At 41.8% G+C, this 20,475-nt stretch overlaps 1 protein-coding gene across 1 annotated transcript in view; it reads right to left on the bottom strand.

Annotated features, from left to right (window-relative positions):
- RELN (reelin) overlaps positions 1 to 20,475 on the bottom strand; it is a 484,263-nt gene that overhangs the window by 216,091 nt on the left and 247,697 nt on the right. The window contains 1 exon segment of the mRNA XM_030549629.1: positions 9,746 to 9,842. Coding sequence (XP_030405489.1) covers positions 9,746 to 9,842 — 97 coding nt within the window.

The following is a 20,475-nucleotide window of genomic DNA, read 5'->3' as shown; positions in this document are numbered from 1 at the left end:
TGGGTACAGGAGCCGATTTAAGGGATAGGTTACAAACCATAGTTAATAGTTCCGCAACTTCACATTTGAGTTCTTTCAGAACTCTTGGGTGAATGCCATCTGGTCCTGGTGACTTGTTACTGTTAAGTTAATCAATTAATTCTAAAATCTCCCCTAGTGACTCTTCAATCTGTGACAATTCCTCAGATTTGTCATCTACAAAAGCTGGCTCAGGTTTTTAAACATCCATTATGTTTAAAAATATGTTTAGTTTGTAACACAATTGCATTTGATTGGAAAACATTAACTCTGCAATTATGTTCTTTCCAAAACATACAGGTATAAGAGCATTCCCAGACCATACAGGTTAAGTTAGCACCTGCTGAATCACAGTGCCAACATTTATTTAACTTAGCAGCTGTTTTGAAGATTTGGGGATGGATTCAATGCATCCTTCATATGAAATTCTGTTGGGTTAATCTTAAATGGAGGTCCAAGGAACAGTTTGGTGCACAGGCTAAAATTTGTTTCCATTGCTTAGCAGAGAATAATTGTCCTAGTTCCTGTTCCCATTTTTAGGGAATCTCTTTAATTTATATTTGGCTAGATTTGCATATAATGTCATAGGTTTTGGCAATCTGAGTAATATTTGAAGAAATGAAAGCAATTCAGGTGGGTCAAGCGAGTGCAGGCATTGGGCCAAACAGATGGGATATGGCATGTTTAGGCTGGATATATTGCTACTCCTTCTTATTTTCTAGATAGAACCTTTCTTTTAATATTTGTAAAAGAGAGGAAGTTATTTTCAATGAATTGACTGATGGTCAAAATCCCTTTCCTGATCCAATCTGGCCAGATGAATGTGTTGCCTGCTATATAGAATTTCAAATTACCCTAGATAGAGGCCTCACTAGAGGTAGGATTGGAACATCATAACTTTATCCATGAAATTAAGGATTTCTCCAACCCAATTTTTATCCAGGGTAAGAAACAGATATCTGCAATTCACTCTTCAATTGATGCAGCAAGAACTTTTGACAATCATTGTATAGAAATTGCCAGAGTTTTGATGGAATGCCATAACATTAATCAGTTGATGGTGTTATCTGAACCATGCCTTTTCAAAATAAATTCCACCTGGTAGGGGTGAACCATATTACTTCAAGTTTTTTGGCCAATATTTTTGAGTATTTTTATATCAGTCTTGATTAAAGCGATGGCGCTATAGCTGTTACACTTTCGTGCAGCCTTACCCAGTTTTAGTATAGAAATTAGGGTTTCCCTGAGAGTAGGAGGTAACTTACCTTTCTTTAAGGCATCTTCACAAATGAAAACAGTTTAGGGGCCAGAATTTCTTTTAAAGTTTGATACAATTCTATTGGTAGGCCATTAGGGCTGGGGGGGTCTTCCTGGACTCATTGCCTCCAAGACATTGATTATTTCCTCTGATTTGCAAGAGAGAGTCCAGCTTGGTCTCCTGCTTTTCTGAGATTTGTGAGAGGTTAAGAATGTTAACAAAATTATTCAGTTCTTCAGGTGGTGAATCATTACTGTAAATAGCTTGGTAAAATTTCAAAAATTGATCATTGATCTCCTTTTGACTACTAATAAACTGCCCTTGTTCTGATTTGGGTGATGTTTTTTGGGATCTTTGACCTCCCACTATGAATCTGTTTGTAAGAATTTTCTCTGTTCTCTCCCTCGACTCCCTGTACCTTTGTTTGAGTCTAAAAAGGGCAAATTCTGTTTGTGCCTTCGTGGCGACTGGCAGAGCGCACCCCCCCAACGGCTTGCCGCCCCAAGCACGTGCTTGGTGTGCTGGGGCCTGGAGCTACCCCTGAGTAGGAAATGACCCTGCACCTAACAAAGACTGAGTGTATCCAATAGGGTGAATTGGGATATCCCTAGTGTATCATTTCTTTAAAAGAAAATCTGAATTTCTTCTGTGGCATAGTTCTGAAAATGTTTATATTTCAACAGAGAGGAGTTCAATCTTGACTTTTTACAGATCTAGTTTGTCTCGGGTGAGGGGGAATTGTAGTATCACTGGTGCATGTGTAACCCCCACAGTTCCTGGGTGTGGTGCTCTGTCCCCCTCTAGTGGCACTGAGACCACTTAGCTCTCAGTTGAGGCTGTAGCAGCCTCATTAATCTCTATGTGGCTTTTAGCTCATGCAGTAGAAACTCATGCATTTAGCTCCAGAGGTGCCAGGTTCAATCCTGCTTGTTGATGACCAGGATGTGTCAGTGTTACACGCGGTCAGATCATGATAGACAATTTCATTATTAAGCACTGAGTCCACCAGATCTGTAAAACTATTCATCAATAGGAATGCAGGGAGAAAAATGTAAAATTCCTCATTGTAGGGGTCTGCAACCACCACAGAATCATAGATTATTAGGGTTGGAAGGGACCTCAGGAGATCATCTAGTCCAACTCCCTGCTCAAAGCAAGACCAATCTCTAACTAAATCCCCAAATGGTCCTCTCAAGGATTGAACTCTTAACCAGGGCCGGCGCTTCCATTTAGGTGACCTAGTCAATCGTCTAGGGCGCCAGGATTATTGGGGGACGGCATTTTGCCAGGGGGCAGCAGGCGGCGGACCTGCCGCAGGTGTGCCTGCGGTGGGTCCGCCGCTCCCGTGGCTCCGGTGGACCTGCCGCAGGCGTGCTTGCGGCGGGTCCGCCGGAGCTGCAGGACCAGGGGACTCTCCGCAGGAACGCCTGCAGCGGGTCCACCAGAGCTGCGGGAGCAGCACACGGGGCGGCGAAATGGCCGTGCGCCTAGGGCACCAAAAACACTGGTGCCAGTCCTGCTCTTAACCCTTGGTTTAGCAGGCCTATGCTCAAACCACTGAGCTATCCCCCACACCCTTTAATAATGTTTCTTGCATGTGATTGTGCACATGGGGCTTGGCCTGACTTATCTAAAAAGCAACACCTCATTAAATCTCCTGCTATGATTGATTATAGTGGGATATTAATTTGGAAAACTTTTTAAAAAAACTTGGATCATCTTTGAGTCTATATACAGTTAGTTAGGATATACATAAAGTCAAAGATCTTGGCATTCTCCAGCAAAAAGCTACCTTCCTCATCTTTATTTACATCTAGAATTTGTGAAATCGAGTCTCTTGTGAAACACTATTGTTACGTCTTTTGTGGGTAGGAGGAGAAATTGTTAAACACACCTTTTCCCATCCACTCTTTCCTAAATTTCTCTGCCTCCAAGTCATTAACATGTTCTTTTCCTACAGAAAACTCATCTGCTCTCAGTATTTTTAGATGAGTGATAATACTTTTTCTTCTTATTTGTTGACTTACCCCTTCGATGTTCCAGGAAACAAAATTTATAATATTAGCCATAAGGAGTGCTGAGATAAAATCTCTCTTTATCAGGCACCTGACTAGTGTAATTACTTGCGCCATTGTTAGTTCCAGGTTTAGGAAAGGTATATCTGGGACACCCTCACCGCATGGAGTTATGAAGGGGAGTCAAAAGGGTACAGAGGAGGGCAGACCAGGAAAGGTAGAAGATGAGAAACAGAATTGATCAAGGATTACTTAAAATATACATAACTGTTACCCAAACTGAAATAGGATCGAATGTCTAGGAAACTTGCAAGGGGATGGCCTCATCACTTTCTTCCCCTCAAATACCAAACTGAGAGATACCTAGAGTCCCATTAAGTTTTATAAAGAGGAAATAGTCTCATGCCAAGGGCAGCCACGGTTTCTGCACTATTCACAACAAAAAAGGAGGAAGATGGCTAGCATCTCAACTTAAGAGCAAGTCTACGGTGGAGATATGAGAAAGATGTACAAATTGTTTAAATAACCTTATTCCAATATAACTGAATTATTTGCAAATAAGGGTTCACTAGCAGAACAATTCTGCCCTACCAGTGCCTTGTCCATGCTGGATTATAGGGTGAGTTATTAACCCCATAGTTAATAACATATTTTTCAACTAATTGAACAAAAATAAAAACTAAAGAATCTGAACTATTATTGAAAAAAACAACTAACAGTCTCATACTAACACATTCTCAGGAATTTTGGTGACTCATAACCAGAAGAATTATTTGTGGATAGGATTTTAGAAGATCAGATTTCTTTACAGTTTGAATTGAAAAGAGTTGTTTTAATGCATTCTGTCTTCTGTGGGGGGCTTTTACTGTAGTGAGATCAGATACCTTCCAGCTTCTTCTGTTGTCATAAAATTAAGGATCTTGCCTTCCTTTTTCACTTTGAAAGTAGCAGGAAAGTAAACAAAGTAGTCCAAGCCCAATCCTTTGATAGGGCTCTTGATGTACTGAATTTATCCCTCCTGTCCATGTCCTTGGTGTAAAAAATCTGCAAAAATCATCAGCCTGTGTCCGTTCCATGTTTGGTTTTTAAGTTCACTGGGTTTTTTAAGAATGAGTTTCTTAATATTGTATTTTAAAAACCTTACAATTATGGCCAAGGCTTTGCCTTTGGAGAGGCTTTTGGGGCAAGGGAGCAGTGGGCTCTCTCAATATCTAAGTTCTGATCAGGAGGGAGAGACTGACAGAATGGTGCATAAAAATTGCACATACCTCCCTTTTTCCAACCCCTCTGGGAGACCTACAATTTTCAGATTGTTTCTTCTTGATCTTCCCTCAAGATCATTAACCTTCTCCTGCAGTGCTTTAATAGTCATTTCCTCTTGCTCTGAGGTTATAGTAATCACTGTGTTTTGTGGTGAGAAGATTCTGTTCTCGGTTTCCTCTAGTCCTGATGCTAATCCTTGCAAATTAGCTTCATGTGTGCTAGCAATATTTTTATCTCAGTTTTATCTTCAAATATTTTTCTCAAGATCCCAATCTCAAGTGACAACACGGTTGTAGCCAGTCCATAATTTCATCTAGTCTCAGAGGAATAGCCTTTCCCTGGTCAGAGGACTGACAGCTTCTGTTTCTTAGGATTTTGTAAGTCTAGAGACGGAGAAGCAGCCATAATATTACATTAAAAGAACAGATTTGTAGAAAAATATCTCATGAATATAAAATGGAGGGAAAAAGCTGATGGTTACAGATTTTAGAAGGTGGGGAAGGGAGACGTAAAGTTATGCAGCCACTATCCCTCTAACAGCTCCTGGAAGTCAACAGCACAAAGCCATTCTATTCTAGTCTTACACTGTATATGAGCACCTGGGTGTGAACAGGAAACATAACAAAGATTTTGATCTAAGTTACACCAGTGCAGATTGTGAAGATCTGGGGAATTTGTTGGTACATCTCATGAATTGTGAGATATTAGGGGCTTTTTATATGCATCTGTGTCAGACTGCAGACTCCATTTGGATGTGGGGTTCTTTACCGTCTTTGTTACCTTGGAAATTCAGTCCAGCATGAAGGTAAAAACAGGGTAGTAGTATAGGACTGACAATAGGGGGTCACTATATCCTAATTGTCTTCCACTGAGCCCTTTCTAGAGGGATAGCTCAGTGGTTTGAGCATTGGCCTGCTAAACCCAGGGTTGTGAGCTCAATCCTTGAAGAGGCTATTTGGCAATTGATCCTGCTTGGAGCAGGGAGTTGGACTAGATAATCTCTTGAGGTCCCTTCCAATCCTAATAATCTATGATTTTAACAATGAAATCACTAGGTAGGACTCTGTTGTAGGACACTCTGGTCACTTGTGGAGGCTGACCAGGGAGTCATTTGACTGAGGGACTGGAATTTTATAAGATGCAGAAACTGCTCCATTTATGCTCTCTTTGGACAATTTTCACCAGCTTGAGATGTGGGAAGTTTCTACAGCAGCTAGATGAGGCAAAGGGGATGGGGAGGACCCTGCCTACGTGAACACTGATGGTCCTTCAAAAGGCTTCCAAGGGAACGATGTGCTAGTGTGAGGGGCAATGCTTGTAAGGTTTATTATTTTTGTATGGATTAGTGCATTTTTGTGTGACTAACAGTGTGTTAAGTTCTATACCTATCACATGCTTCCTGAGAGAGTTAAACTATAACCTGGAAGGCTCATGTCTTGAGTGGGATTCTGGGAGAAAGTGTCTATGCTACTGGGATATATTGGTGACTAGCACTGGACCTGGGGGCCTAGAGGTGAGCTAAGAGGCTCACGTCTGTGAAAGGGGACCAGATAAAGAACTTCCCATAACATCTGCAAAGATACCTGATTATCCACCTTCAAATCCCTCCTCAGAACTCGCCTTTGCCATGATGCCTACAAAAAACCTTGACAACAGTTAGGCTGTTGGTATACTGTGAACACTGCTTACCATGGTGAATTCTTCTGTCTGTATCCATCTGTTATCTTACCTTGTGCTTGGCTTATAAACTCCTTGGGGCTGGGATTGTCTGTTCTGTGTTTGTACTTTACCTCGTATACTTGGTCCATGATGAGTATATCTAGTATGCCAGGTCCATGACTAGGTCTCCTAAGTATTATGGTAATAGTTTTTGTTATGTTTTTGAAAAATCCAGTCAATGGCTAGCTCTTGGACAGAGAAATGAGTTTCCAATTTTTCTAAGATCCCTCAACAAATTAGGGATTGTTAGCAAAGGAATCTTTGTTCTCTGGTAACTCAGAAGCATTGATGGAGCACAACTGTAAGGGGAAAATTTGGGCACCTTCCCCCTCCAGTGACATACTTAGAGGAGAGGAAGCGGAGTCATGTGTACCTTGCTCAGTTCCTGCCCCACTTTCCTACAAATTCCCCCCATCCCTCAATAATTCCTCCCCATAGGTGTTCCACCAGGTCAAATGGGGGGGGGGGGCCTCAGGGATTCCCCTTCCCTTCACTGCTCCTTGTTCAAGGGAAGGAACTTAAGTCCTCTCCCTCCCCATGCTGCCTCCAGCATCATGCTTTCCCTTGATGCTGCTGCTTCTATGGCAAAAGAGAAAGTCAGAGGAGAGTGTGAAGAGGAAAAGAGGTGTGCAGTGAGAGGTGTAGGGGGGCTTCAGCTCATCTCCCAACATCCATACCCTCTTTCTTTCCCATCTATAAAACATGGTTCCACTGATTCCATATCAATCCCTGCACACTGTTCCTGAATCCTCTGCCCACCTCCTCAACCTGTGAGTCTTCTGCCAAAGTCTGCCTTTCTGGGGGAAGGAGAGGTAGCATGGGAGGAGCAGGCTGTACTGGATAGGCAGAGGGGGAGAGAGAGGAGGTAAGGTGATGATGCTGGGGCAGTGAAGAGACTGACATACAACCAGTGTTTTCTGTGGTTAGTTTAATCATTGCCAAGGATCCAGAGGCAGCGGCAGGGGAGAGCTGGGGCTGTAGAATATAAGGATGGTGAGAAATAATTGTTTAAAATACAAGAAAATTGGCTGTCCCAAAACTTTGTTAATGCAGAGTTTAGTTTGGCTGTTGGTGCCTCGTGCTCTTTCTGAATGTCTAGTTCAGCTACACTCAAACCTCTGAAAACCAAGAAGTGAAGAACTGATATAACAGAAACGTAAACCTCTGAAAATCAGCAAACGTGCCAGTAACACACATACTAGCACTCTACCTTTACAGATGCTACAGAACACTTTGGGAATTGAACGCATGAGCAACATAGGACTAAGTCTAAGCACTTCTCTTTGCTATGGCAAAACTCAAGCTTAGATCAGGCACAGTGCACAGGAGCCGCCTACACTCAAACACTCTGCCTACTCCACACATGCCACCCCAGACTTGCAAAATATTACCACTATGTCATCCTTCCCTGAGGATTGCTTCTGAGAAATTGCCTTCACTTAGTGAGGAGCAAAGCCCTGGAGACCATTGCCATGTATTCCACTAGACTGCTGACAATGCCCAAGGCAAGCAGACACTCTTATGCACCTGTACTGAGACACCCTACAGAATTCAGTGCTGAAATGAGGCATACTTGATCCCTCAAGGTACACGTGCTTCTCCTCAACCACAACGACAGGTCTGCTAACCCACCCCAACTGATCTCTCCACCTTTAGCACAGGTACACCTACCACAGTGAAGGCAGCATGCCGATAAATGCTGCAGTTCAAATCTGGAACACAATACAAATATTCACACCATCTCATAATCCTCTTCACATCTACTTATTATGGCACCACCTTTACTGAACTATTCCCAATAGCTATTGACAGCGCCAGGGGATACAGTTCAGGCAGCATTGTCAAAGTGGGGTATATTTTAACTTTGTATTTCCTGGTTTTCAGAGGTTTGAGTGTAGCTGAATTTGACATTCTGAAGGGGTCTGGGGTCTTGAAATCATACCTGCATTAGCAATGTTTTGGGCCATTAATCTGGAGTAACATGAGTGACCTCAATGAATGATTCACACCTGTGTCAGATGGTAATCAGACCTACTGGTCTCATTGGAGTTACTCTGTTGCCAATGAGATAAGAATCTTGCCCATCAGGCACAGGAGAGTGTGGAGCTGATGTCAGATATCTTAGGAACAGATTCTGGCACACTTATCACTGCCGAATACCACCTTACTCTGAGTAATCACAAGGGTTTGAAACTTTGCCCAAGTGGACTACTTGTGTAGTAAAGGTACTACTCAAGATAGGTAAGGGTGGCAGATTCTGGGCCTATGGAAGACACAATAGACAAACTGCAAAATCTTGTATCTTGTTTCCCCAGCAGTACTATTGAAATGAACAAGGCAGGAGTTAATGTATACAGTACATTTCCCAATACTACTTTATAAAGTGCTTGCTCTGTCCCTTGCAAAAATTCAAAGCTTATATTGATTCTCAATTTAAAGGTATGGAGATTACAGTAAAATATTTTAAAATCCTCATTCAAAACCTTTTATACTTTAATGTAAACCTATTTATTTAAAAACATGGCATAATTTACCATAATTTTGATATTCTAACAATGTTAGAAGCCGTCTTCATATCAAACCATAAAATTTTTATTGAACATTTTATTCTAGTGAACTATTAACCTGCCATGCTGAAAATTATTCCTGCTGAGATTGAGGTGGTACTAAAATGCAAACCAGTGCTAGTTTTGGTTTGTAATAAAACAGCCATGAAAAGACCATTTTTCATTCTTTGGTGGAGCACTGGTAAAAGTGTCAGTGCATATAATAGAGAACCTATTTCATTTTTGCTTTAATCAATTTATACTTCATTTTAAATTTTTCATTATCTTCACTAACTTTTGAATGAATGCATTAATATAGATGAAAACACTGATAAAATGTGGAACGTATTGGCTTTTTAACATTAAAGAAGAAATCTCTATGGGAATTTCTACTGCATTCTCCTCAATGTAGTATTTAGACACCTTACAAATATTAATGTACAGTATTAAGCCTCACACACCTGTGCATGAAGGAAGTGTTACTCATGTTCTAGGGCCTGATCCAAAGCAAACTGATTTTGGTTACCCATTCAGCCAGCTTTGGATCAGACTCTTCCTGAGGAACAGAAGTTAAATGACTAAATGGAATAGAAGCCAGATATCCTGATTCCCAGGCCTGTAACACAAGCTAGTCCATTCTCCCTCAGGAAGAAACCCATTCTTTTAGAAGTCCTTGGGTGAAATCCTGCCCCATTGTAGTTAATGGAGTTCTGTCCTTGCTTTTAGTGGGGCCAGGATTTCACCCCTTGTTTTTAAGGCATCTAAAATAGAGAGAACGGACACATTAACCACCCAAATAGATCGATAAAAACATTTAAGTAAAAATTTAAAGAAAACAAAATGGTGAGTAATGAAAATGGAGAAAATGTCTGCTGGGTCAAAATGCATAAAAATGATAGGGTTTTTTTTTTTTAAATATTACAAACCTAATTTTCTCCAGCTGAATCCAATCTGCAGAGTTATTCCTGGTATAGGACACAATGATCCTGGGATCTGTGTAACTAAAGCGACATGAACCTGAACCTGTGAAGAGCAATACAATTAAATGTGTTATAACACAACGGAGCAATACATTATCCTTCAATAACAGCAGCTTCTGACTAAGCCCTTGTCACCATTATCACTTTTCCATATTTTAAATTCTTTGAAGAAAATTCCTGTGATCTGTTGCTGAAAATAATGCATGCTTTGAGTCAGAAATAACGCAGAAATGATAAAGCACAACACTGCAGTGTAATCTGCTGTAAATTTCCCATGGGAACCCAAAATAAATTACTGAACAGACCCCTTGCAAAAAAAAAAATACATGTGTTATGTTGAAACAAAACCTAAATATTAGAGATTAATTCACGCATCACTTTTTAAGAGGGAACATTAAAAGGCTGCTTTAGACCCAAAGAATGATACATGAAACAAAATATACTAAATGTTAGAAAAATATATGCAAAATTCCTTGAGTTCTAAAAGAGGGAAATGTACTATAGCAACTATAAAGAATAAAAATGCTGCAAAATGTCAAGAAAAATTAAAAATCAACCCTAAAAGCAACTTTGTAGTATTGTTATATTAAAAAGAGATTTTTAAGTCTATACAATGAAAATGAGAAATCACAGTGTTAGCTCACTAAGGCTTACAAATAACAAACTTTTGTCACTGATCTAGGAATTAGTATTTTACTTTAAAAATGTGAATTAAGTCCTATGACTCTCCTGCAAGGTAGGTTAACTTATTTATGATTTCTCAATGGGCATCTCTAGGAGATGACACAAAAATAAATATAACAATTTATTACAGGACAATGAAAATAACAAAAACCAAACCCCAAAATTCAACCAACATAACGCAATAAACATCCAGCCAGGTAATCAAATTGAACAAAAACATGTCACCTTCTCCAGAACACAATTATGATGTACAACTTAACTAACTACAATCACCCCCCCTCCCCCCCCAAAAAAAAAACCCAGAAAAGCAAGAAAAGCAAAACAAAAAAACAGATGAATCTTGCTGTGTGCCCTGGAGGGCAAAGTTGTGGCTATTTTGTACCAACAATGAAGAGTAAGTTACAAAAGGGGAGGATCATGTCCTACAAAAAAAGCTTCAGACATCAGCTCCGTCCATTTTAAAGAAAAGGGACTCCCTGTTGAGTGCTTCCTCTGATCACAGCTGCCATAGAATCACATGAAGACAGACATGGTAGGAAGGTAGGTAGGAAGATTCCAGACTATTTAGGGCTTTGTAGGTAAGCATGTAGGTGATAATGTACAGATCAGTAAATTGCTGCACAGAGAATGCCAACATTTTCAGACATGGCTGCCTAACACTAAGACACCTGAAACTATACTTAGGCACCTAAATAAACAGCCTGATTTTAGAAGGTACCAAGCACTCTCATTCAAATAAACAGTAACTCAGGCCACAAATTTACCTTCCCTGCAATTCAGTGGTAGAACTGGGAACACAGAATCCAAAGTATCTTGATTTTCAAATCTGGACTCTATCTTAAGACCTAGACCGCACCCCATTCCAGAAAGGAAATCAGAGGGTTGAAGTCCTAGCTCCACAGTAGTCAATGGGAATTTTGCCATCAACTTCGGGGGGGGCGAGGGGTGGGCAGGATTTCTCCCAGACTCTTCTGAGTCTTTGAAATTATCCAGTGTATTTCTTTCTCATACTAATATTTTTTTTAATTGTTAAATCATTACTATGAAAACCATAGTAAAGTTTTAAACCACTACAACTATGCTGAACATGTTCAGCCAGCTTGGTATGGGTACTACTGCAACAAGGCTGAAAATAATTAGTGTTGCAGAGCCAAGTTGCCACCTTATACTCCAAAATGGCTAGAAAGCAACTGTCTGTTTATTTTGACTGACATGGCAAATTTTCCCTACGGTTTTAAAAACAAACGAAGTAAAAAAATGTTTAATTTGTACCCATCTGCTGGGATAGTCTGCTTTACTGAATGGGCATCTGTTGTTGGCTCTTACATTTTGTATCACTTAGGGGTTCAAAACTTTAATCATACTCATTTATTTTATTTCGGAGGAATTCAGTTCAAAACCAATGAACTTCAACTAGTTTATAATCACCAAAGCTGGCAAGAGGCTGACAGGCCAAACTACAGTGTTACTGAGTTTGATGTGTAGAAAAAAGGAGAAGGAAGAAGTGCATATATGATACAGATATCCAGTAAAATAGACCTAAGGAAATGATTTTTGTGTTATTCCAACTATTGTTAAAGTCTGCTTTATGTGCTGGACTCTTCAAAAACCAAAACAAATCAAACTACGCCACTGGAAAAAATGCAAGTGGAAAAGATTGTTTCATAAATATAAAGCAAAGCGGGAAGGGTCACTGCAGGAAATGTAGATTGTCTAACAATTCTGTAAAAATGAAAAAGGTTACCTGAGAAACCTGCATATCTCATGTAACTGTCTAATGATATTCAAAAATAACAAATTACTTAATTCCTGAAAGAAATGGAAGCACTGGGAAGGGTCTGTGCAAGGCAGATAAGGTGCTTCACTTTTGTTATTGTATTAAGAGCCATGGAGGAGGGGTGATAAGGGAAAGAGAGAGGGTTTTTCAGTTCTAATAAACGGGACAGGACAAATTAAGATTGGGGAAAGTCAACAAGACCAGCATATGCAGCAAAGATGTTTTGATGACCAATAATTATGCTTTCATTAAAGTTCAGCTTCTCTTTATATACATTCTCTTTTCAAACCCCAAATAAGAAAATCAGATTCTTTATAACCTAAGGGCCCAGTTCTGCAAACCCTTACTCACAAAGGGTACATCTAAGGAGCAACAATAACAAAACCCCCTGGCAACACATTTCAAGGTATGTCTACATTGCAATAAAACACCTGCAGCTGGCCTGGGTCAGCTGGCGCAGGGTTACGGGGCTCAGGCTACCAGGCAATAAAATTGCTGTGTAGCCCTTCAGGCTTGGCTCCAGCCTGAACTCAAACATGAACACTAGCCCCAAAACCTGAGTCCCGTGACCCCAAGTCAGCTGACCCGGCCAGCCACAGGTGTTTTATTGCAGTGCAGATGTTCCTTCAGAGCCTGGGGCCAACTGACTTGGGCATACAGGGTATGTGTTGTGGGCTAAAAACAGCATTATAGATGTTTGGGCTCAGACTGGAGCCCTGGCTCTAAAACTGCTACTTAGCACCTCTCAGAGCCCAGGCTCCAGCTTGAACCTGAATGTCAACACTGCTATTTTTAGCCCCAGGGCATGAGCCCCAATCAGTTGACTTGGGCTCTGAGACTCACTGCTGGAGGGGTGTTTTTGTTTTTGCTGTGTAGGTTGTACTGAAAGGTAGGGTGATATTTATCCCTGTGAAGGAGGTCAGCACAAGGCCCAGGCATTATTCAGTGCTGCTTGAGCCCTGTTTATTGTTTACTAAATGGTGCATGGACCTTGTGCTCACCAGCTACACAGAAGTGACTTTCAGCCATAACCCTTGCATATATTAATAATTTGTTGGTAGGAATGGGAGCTGAGTGCTCAACATCTTGAAGGTTTAGGTCAATAGTTCTCAAACTTTTGTACTGGTGAGCCCTTTCACACAGCAAGCTTATGAGTGTGACCCCCTGCTCATAAATTAAAAATGAATTTTTAAATATTTAACACTATTATAAATGCTGGAGGCAAAGCAGGGTTTGAGGGTGGAGGCTGACTGCTCACAACCCCCCACATAATACACTTGCGTCCCCCTGAGGGGTCATGACCCCCAGTTTGAGAACCCATGGTTAGGTCTTCAATCCTATTAAATTAACTCTAAAATTTTTAAAAGTAAATTATCAACAGTTACCATACAGGATATCTGAAATACTAGTTATTTGCTATTCTTGGCATAGTCTTGAAGGGTTAACTACAATAGGAACACAATTGCACACAACTGTGTTTATTTAAATATTATGAAAAGTCAATTGATAAAGCAAGCTATTCAGGATTACTGAAGACACTTTTGGAAACCTGCAAGTTTGATATCTGCATTTATTTATCTAGATACAAAAATATATCTTGACTTTGTTTAAACATATATGAGAATTTTTCTTCAAATAATAAAGAAACAGAGATTGAAGGCAGAATCTCCGGAGGAAGGGGGAATGAAAATGTCCTTCAGACTGCTTCCAGAGATGGTAATAAATGGTTTGTCAGTTTCAAGCAGAGAAGAAAGGGCAGAATATAACACTATAAATCTTCAGTCCCAGTGCCCTCTATAGTAGAGAATCTACCGGACTAGGTAAAATCCACTGAATGATGTCATTTACTAAAGGACTCTGGATATTGTACAATTTAATTCAAGAATACCCTGCTTTTGTATATGCCATGCAAACAGGTAATAAACCATATACAGTGGTTGTTTTAAAAAAGCCAACATTAACCAAATTACCAAACTACAGGATGTAAGACACCAGTTATTTCCTAATCAAGTATAGTTTTGCAGAATCTCTGATACTATAGTGTAGTTACTGATAGCAAAAACTTACTTTCTAATAGCAAGTATTTTATTTTTCAATTCCAAAGGCTGATACCTTCCTCTGGTCAACTGGAAATAATAATTATCTGTTTGTCCAAAAATGAATACTCTATTCCCCTCACATACACAACCAACCTTTCCCCTAGCCTTTCCTTATACTATATTTTTCTTTCTTTACAACAATGTACTTACCATGTGTCTTTATCCGAAATCCGTAGATTTGTAAAATGCATTAAAAAAACTGCAGTGAAGAGAAACAATCCTCACAGAAATGTTTTCAAAATGGTGCAACCATCACTGGCTGCAATGGAGGTCAAGCTTCACGGATAAGTAAATAAGCCCAACCCAGACTGAAAATTACCCTTAAGAGTTTTAACATAACTTTTTTTTAAATTTGCCTTGGCTTATTAAAAAAAACAACAAATTTCTGATATCAGGTTTGGTTTTAAGAGGGTCACTACTTTGTTTTAGATACTCTTTTTTTATTTGGCCTTAAAACTATTCCCCAGTCCTGCAAATATGTTTCATAAATTGTTATCGATTGAGGCTGAAGTAGCTCATTCTACAAAAATATTTAAGATTATAATGTTAAATTGATCACTAGTAGTGGATGGCTGCCGAACAGTTTCCATTAAAAACCTCATTTTCACACACATACACTTTGAAATGCTAAGTTTTGGGCTGCAGTATTCTATGCTCAATTTCTACCCAAAGGTAAATCCCTTCAAAAGAAGGGCTGCTCTAAGATGAACCCAGCTGCAATGGCTGAGGGCCCATTCTGACAGCCGGAGGTCATGGAAATGCAGCCATATTCCAACAGGCTTCCTTTCCTTCTCCCAGGCAGGGGGAGAGCCAGCACTGAGCCAGTTATGTTAGCACCATTCCTCTTAAATCACGGGATCCCCAGGTAGCTATTGTTATGTATTTGGTTGTCATGGTTTTTGTTCCTATGGCAACTGAGTTAGATTATTAGGGGATAGCCCAGCCAGCTTCAGGTCAGCTGACCTGGTCAGCTGGTCAGGTGAGCTCCGTGTCTGTAAATAAATGGTAGCTTTGTTAGCTGTCTGCTCTCTGGCGTCAAGTGATTTCTTCCTAAACCGGCTGCCCCCAAGGATATAACAAGTGGTGACGAGGATGGGATACCGGTGCTGCCCCAGCAACAGAAGGAAGTAGAAGTCAAGGTAAAGAACAAAGAAAGAAACAAACAAAAACGGCTTGTTTGCACTGACTGTGAAAGTGAAACTAAAATCATGGCTACTCTGACCGGGCCACTGGAACCTTTTGATGAGAATATAGTGCAATGGCATGTGTATACTGAGCGTTTTGAGCTTTTTGTTATTGCAAATGACATTACAGAAGTGAAGAAGGTGCCAATATTCTTAAGTGTTGTAGGGGCTAAAACCTACTCCCTGCTACGCAGCTTACTACACCCTGTTAAGCCTGAGACTAAGGATATGGCTACACTTGCAGCTGTACAGCGCTGGGAGTTACAGCTGTCTTCGTACAGCTGTGTAGGGAAAGTGCTGCAGTGTGGCCACACTGACAGCTACCAGCGCTGCAGTGTGGCCACATTTGCAGCGCTGTTGGGAGTGGCTGAACAGGCATTCTGGGATACCTCCGAATACCTCTGGAGGCCAATTACAGCGCTTTTGGTGGCCACACTGGCAGAGCAGCGCTGCATCACCAGCGCTGCAATCGTTATACCCCAGGCAGAGCAGGAGTACAGCCAGCGCTGCAGCCAGGGAGATGCAGCGCTGTATGTGCCTTGCAAGTGTGGACGGTGAGTAAGTTGCAGCGCTGTAAACCCACCACCAGCGCTGCAACTCTCCAGTGTAGCCAAGCCCTAAATCTTAGTGACATTGTGGAAATCCTGGGATCCCATTTTTCCCCAAAACCACTGGTAATTGCTGAAAGATATAGGTTCCACAAAAGAGACCAAAAAGAAGATGAAACAGTTGTACAATTTGTAGCAATTTTAAAAAAGCAAGCAGAACACTATGAATTTAAGAAGATGTTAAATGATGCCCTGCATGACAGGTTTGTGTGTGGTCTGTACTGTGGCCTGTACTGTGACGCTATATGGAAGCGCCTACTCACAGGGGCCCAGCTTAAGTTACAGAAGGGTGTTGATATTGCAGTCTCCATGGAACTGGCTACAAGGGAGGTGCAATACATCGTTGCATCCCCTAGGGTGCAAAAGGGGTCATAAGAACCTACCCACAAAACTGTGCAGGGTCAGGAATGTTACCACTGTGGTAAGCTGGGTCACCAGGCATCAGAATGCTGGTGTAAGGACCTGGTGTGTTGACACTGTGGCAAAAAGGGACACACTGAGTGTGCCTGTAAACAAAAGAAAAAGAGGCCTGTGGTCTGGCCGACAAAAAGGGGAACCCTGCATACCCTAGAGCAGACCCAGAATGATCAAGGTGACACCTCATTGCAAGAGGAAGTGCCACTGCATGTTTTGCTCACATGTGGGCTCACATGAATACTGGGTAACGCTGTTGTTGGACGGCAAAACTATACGCATGGAACTGGACACCAGTGCAGCTGTCTTGCTGGTCTCCGAGATTGTGTATAAAGAAAAGCTACAGCATCTTCCGCTTAAGGCAATAAAAACTGTTCTGAAGACGTATACGAGAGAAGCTGTGCCCATGTTGGGCACCATTGATGTTAAGGTGGAGCTCAATGGACATTCTGCTAAATTGCCACTGTTTGTGGTGAGAGGTAATTACCCAGCCTTAATGGGTAGGTCTTGGCTTGGGAAGATTCAGCTGAACTGGGCAGAAGTGCACCAGATGACTAAAGAAGAAACCAGTCTAACCCCTATACTAAGGAAACATGCTGCTGTTTTTGGAGAGGATCTGAGAAGTATGAAGGGAATCACTGTGACATTGAACATTAAACCAAAATATCTGAAAGCCCGAACTGTGCCATATGCCATCAGGCCAAAAGTTGAAGCAGACCTGGAGCACCTGGTCACCAATGGAGTCCTAATACCAGTTACCCATAGCCCATGGGCCACTCCTATCGTTCCAATAGTGAAGAAAGATGGCTCCCTCCAGATTTGCGGTGATTTTAAAGTCACTGTCAACCCAGTAATGTGTCCAGAGCACTACCCGCTTCCCCGCATCGATGACCTCTTCAAAAGCCTGGCTGGGGGACAAAAGTTCAGTAAGATTGATCTGAGTCAAGCATATATACAGATGCACGTCGATGAAAAGTCCCAAGAGCTGTTGACTATTGTGACTCATAAGGGGCTTTATCGATACTGTCGCCTACCCTTCGGAATAACGTCTGCTCCCGCCCTGTTCCAGAGAGCTATGGACCAGATCTTGTGTGGCTTGTCAGGAGTTCAGTGCTATCTGGATGATATCCTGGTCACTGGAAGGAATGAAGAGGATCACTTGAAGAATTCAGAGGCTACCCTACAAAGACTGGAAGAGTATGGCCTACAAGTTCTCAAAAAGAAGTGTGAATTCTTCCAGCCCTCTGTTGAATATTTGGGACACATCACTGATGCTGCGGGTCTTCATAAGGCCCCTGCAAAAGTTAAGGCTATTGTGGAGGCTCTCCCACCTTGAAATGTAAGCCAGCTGCGCTCGTTTCTAGGTCTACTGAACTATTATGGAAAGTTCATCTCACAGTTAGTTAGCTACACTGCTAAAACCACTTCACGAGCTCCTTGGACAGAACAAGGCCTGGAAGTGGACTGAAGCCTGTGATGATGCATTTAACAAAGCTAAGGATGCATTGCTAAATTCTGAAGTTCTGATGCCCTTTGATCCATCCTTACCCCTACAATTGGCCTGTGATGCCTCCCCTTATGGAGTGGGAGCAGTTGTGTCACACACTATGCCTTCGGGAGAAGAGAGACCTATTGCTTTTGCTTCACGCACTCTAAGCAAAGCAGAAACTAACTACGCCCAAATCGAACGTGAGGCATTAGGAATTGTTTTTGGAATTCGGAAGTTTCATCAGTACCTGTTTGGGTGGAAGTTTACTCTTCTCAAGACCATCAACCTCTGACGTCAATTTTTGGACCCTACACGGGCCTTCGCCCATTAGCTGCTAGTCGTATGCAACGTTGGGCATTGTTACTTTCAGCACACACATATGAAATCAAATATCGGAAATTCACTCTGCACGGCCATGCAGATGGCCTCTCAAAGTTGCCTTTGCCAGTCAAACATCAAGATAGTGTCCAAAAGGAAATCTTCTGCTTTGAACAGGTAGAGAATATACCCATCACCGCTACTCAGGTAAAGAAGGCAACTTGCATTGACCCAGTATTGTCCCAAGTTATGGACCTGGTGATGCATGGAAAATCTCGACAAACCTCTCCGGTCTCACCCGACCTTGTTACCTACATGTCCAGAAGGATGGAGTTATCGGTCCAATCTGGTTGTTTGTTATGGGGGAGACATGTCATTATTCCACCACCACTGAGATCACAGAGGTGATCACAGCTACATTCTGGTCACTGTGGAATAGTGCACACGAAGGAAATTGCACGAAGCTATTTTTGGTGGCCTGGATTGGACAGTGCTATTGAAGAGAAGGCAAAAGTTTGTATGTCATGTCAGGGTGTGAGGAATGCACCCCTACACCCATGGGACTGGCCTGAAAACCCGTGGCAACGTATTCACATTGACTTTGATGGTCCCCTTGAAGGAAGCATATTCTTGGTGGCAGTAGATGCCCATTCTAAATGGCCAGAAGTCTCTATAATGCAGTCCACTACTGCAGGAAGTACTACCCAAAAACTACGGGGACTCTTTAGTCGTTTCGGTCTGCCAGAACAACTTGTGAGCGACAACGGACCGCAGTTTGTCTCTCAAGAGTTTCAAAATTTTATGAAGGCAAATGGGATACACCACATCACTTCAGCACCATATCATCCATCCACCAATGGATTAGCTGAAAGATTTTGCAGACAATGAAACATGCTTTGAAATCAGCAAGGGGACAACACTCCATTCAAAAGCGTCTGGATGCCTTCTTACTTTCCTACAGAAACACATCTCATACTACGACCAAGGCATCCCCGGCCTTTCTAATGATGGGACGACAGCTGCGCACTTGCTTTGATCTGCTGAAACCTTCTGAACCCTGACAAGTTGTGCAACATCAGCAGCAATATCAAGTCATCAGATGGGCACCCAGAGCAAAAGACTGAACCTTTAGCTCAGGACAGCCAGTTTTGGCTCAGAATTATACTTGCGGAGCTAAATGGGTCCCTGCCACGATCACTCAAACAGGACCTGTTTCCTACACAGTCCGAACTGCAGAGAATCTTATCTACATGTCGCCGCCAGATCAGCTGTTGCCAGGTCATGCCAGTCCTCAGGACACATCTGCAGTTGAGTGGTCTGACTTCACCTCTTCTGGTGAGACACCGAATCAAGAATCACCTGTTCCTGACTGTTCTCCTCCATTACCGCCGGTGGCTGAGATACCCCTTTGCCCAGCACGAGCTGATACTACCTCCTCACCCATTCGTGCTGCGGACCCTGAGCCCATGGTCAGGCCTGAGCCCACGGTACTTTCGGGTGCAACAACACCAGAAGTTTGCCATAATCCACCTAGAGACAGAAGGCCTACTCATCGGCTGGATCTTTAGCTAGGGCGAACCCACTGTTATGGGGCAAAATAATCCCCAGAGTTTAGCCGGGAATGGAGGCAGTCTACCCTCCTTCTCTAGTCCAGTGTGTGTTTTATTTAGGGGATGTTCTTATTGGGGGGGAGGAATATGTTGTGTATTTGGTTGTCATGGTTTTTGTTCCTATGGCAACTGAGTTAGATTATTAGGGGATAGCCCAGCCAGCTTCAGGTCAGCTGACCTGGTCAGGTGAGCTCCGTGTCTGTAAATAAATGGTAGCTTTGTTAGCTGTCTGCTCTCTGGCCTCAAGTGATTTCTTCCTAAACTGGCTGCCCCCAAAGATATAACAGCTATTTAGCCTTCAAACAACATTGTCTACTAGAGCAGCACAAACTTCCAGGGAGTATTTAAATTCTTTCTTCCATGGATTATTTGTGAGAGGAATTGTAATATCTCAAGGTCCTGGATATAGAAATTAGGGCATACACTTGCAAGTATTCATCATCTAAGACTTTGCATAGCAGAGATATGTATTTAATTAAATTAGGATATCATT

The sequence above is a fragment of the Gopherus evgoodei genome, chromosome 1, assembly GCF_007399415.2.
Source record: "Gopherus evgoodei ecotype Sinaloan lineage chromosome 1, rGopEvg1_v1.p, whole genome shotgun sequence".
Classification (NCBI taxonomy): Eukaryota; Metazoa; Chordata; order Testudines; family Testudinidae; genus Gopherus; species Gopherus evgoodei.
This window is presented reverse-complemented; position numbering and strand designations above follow the sequence as displayed.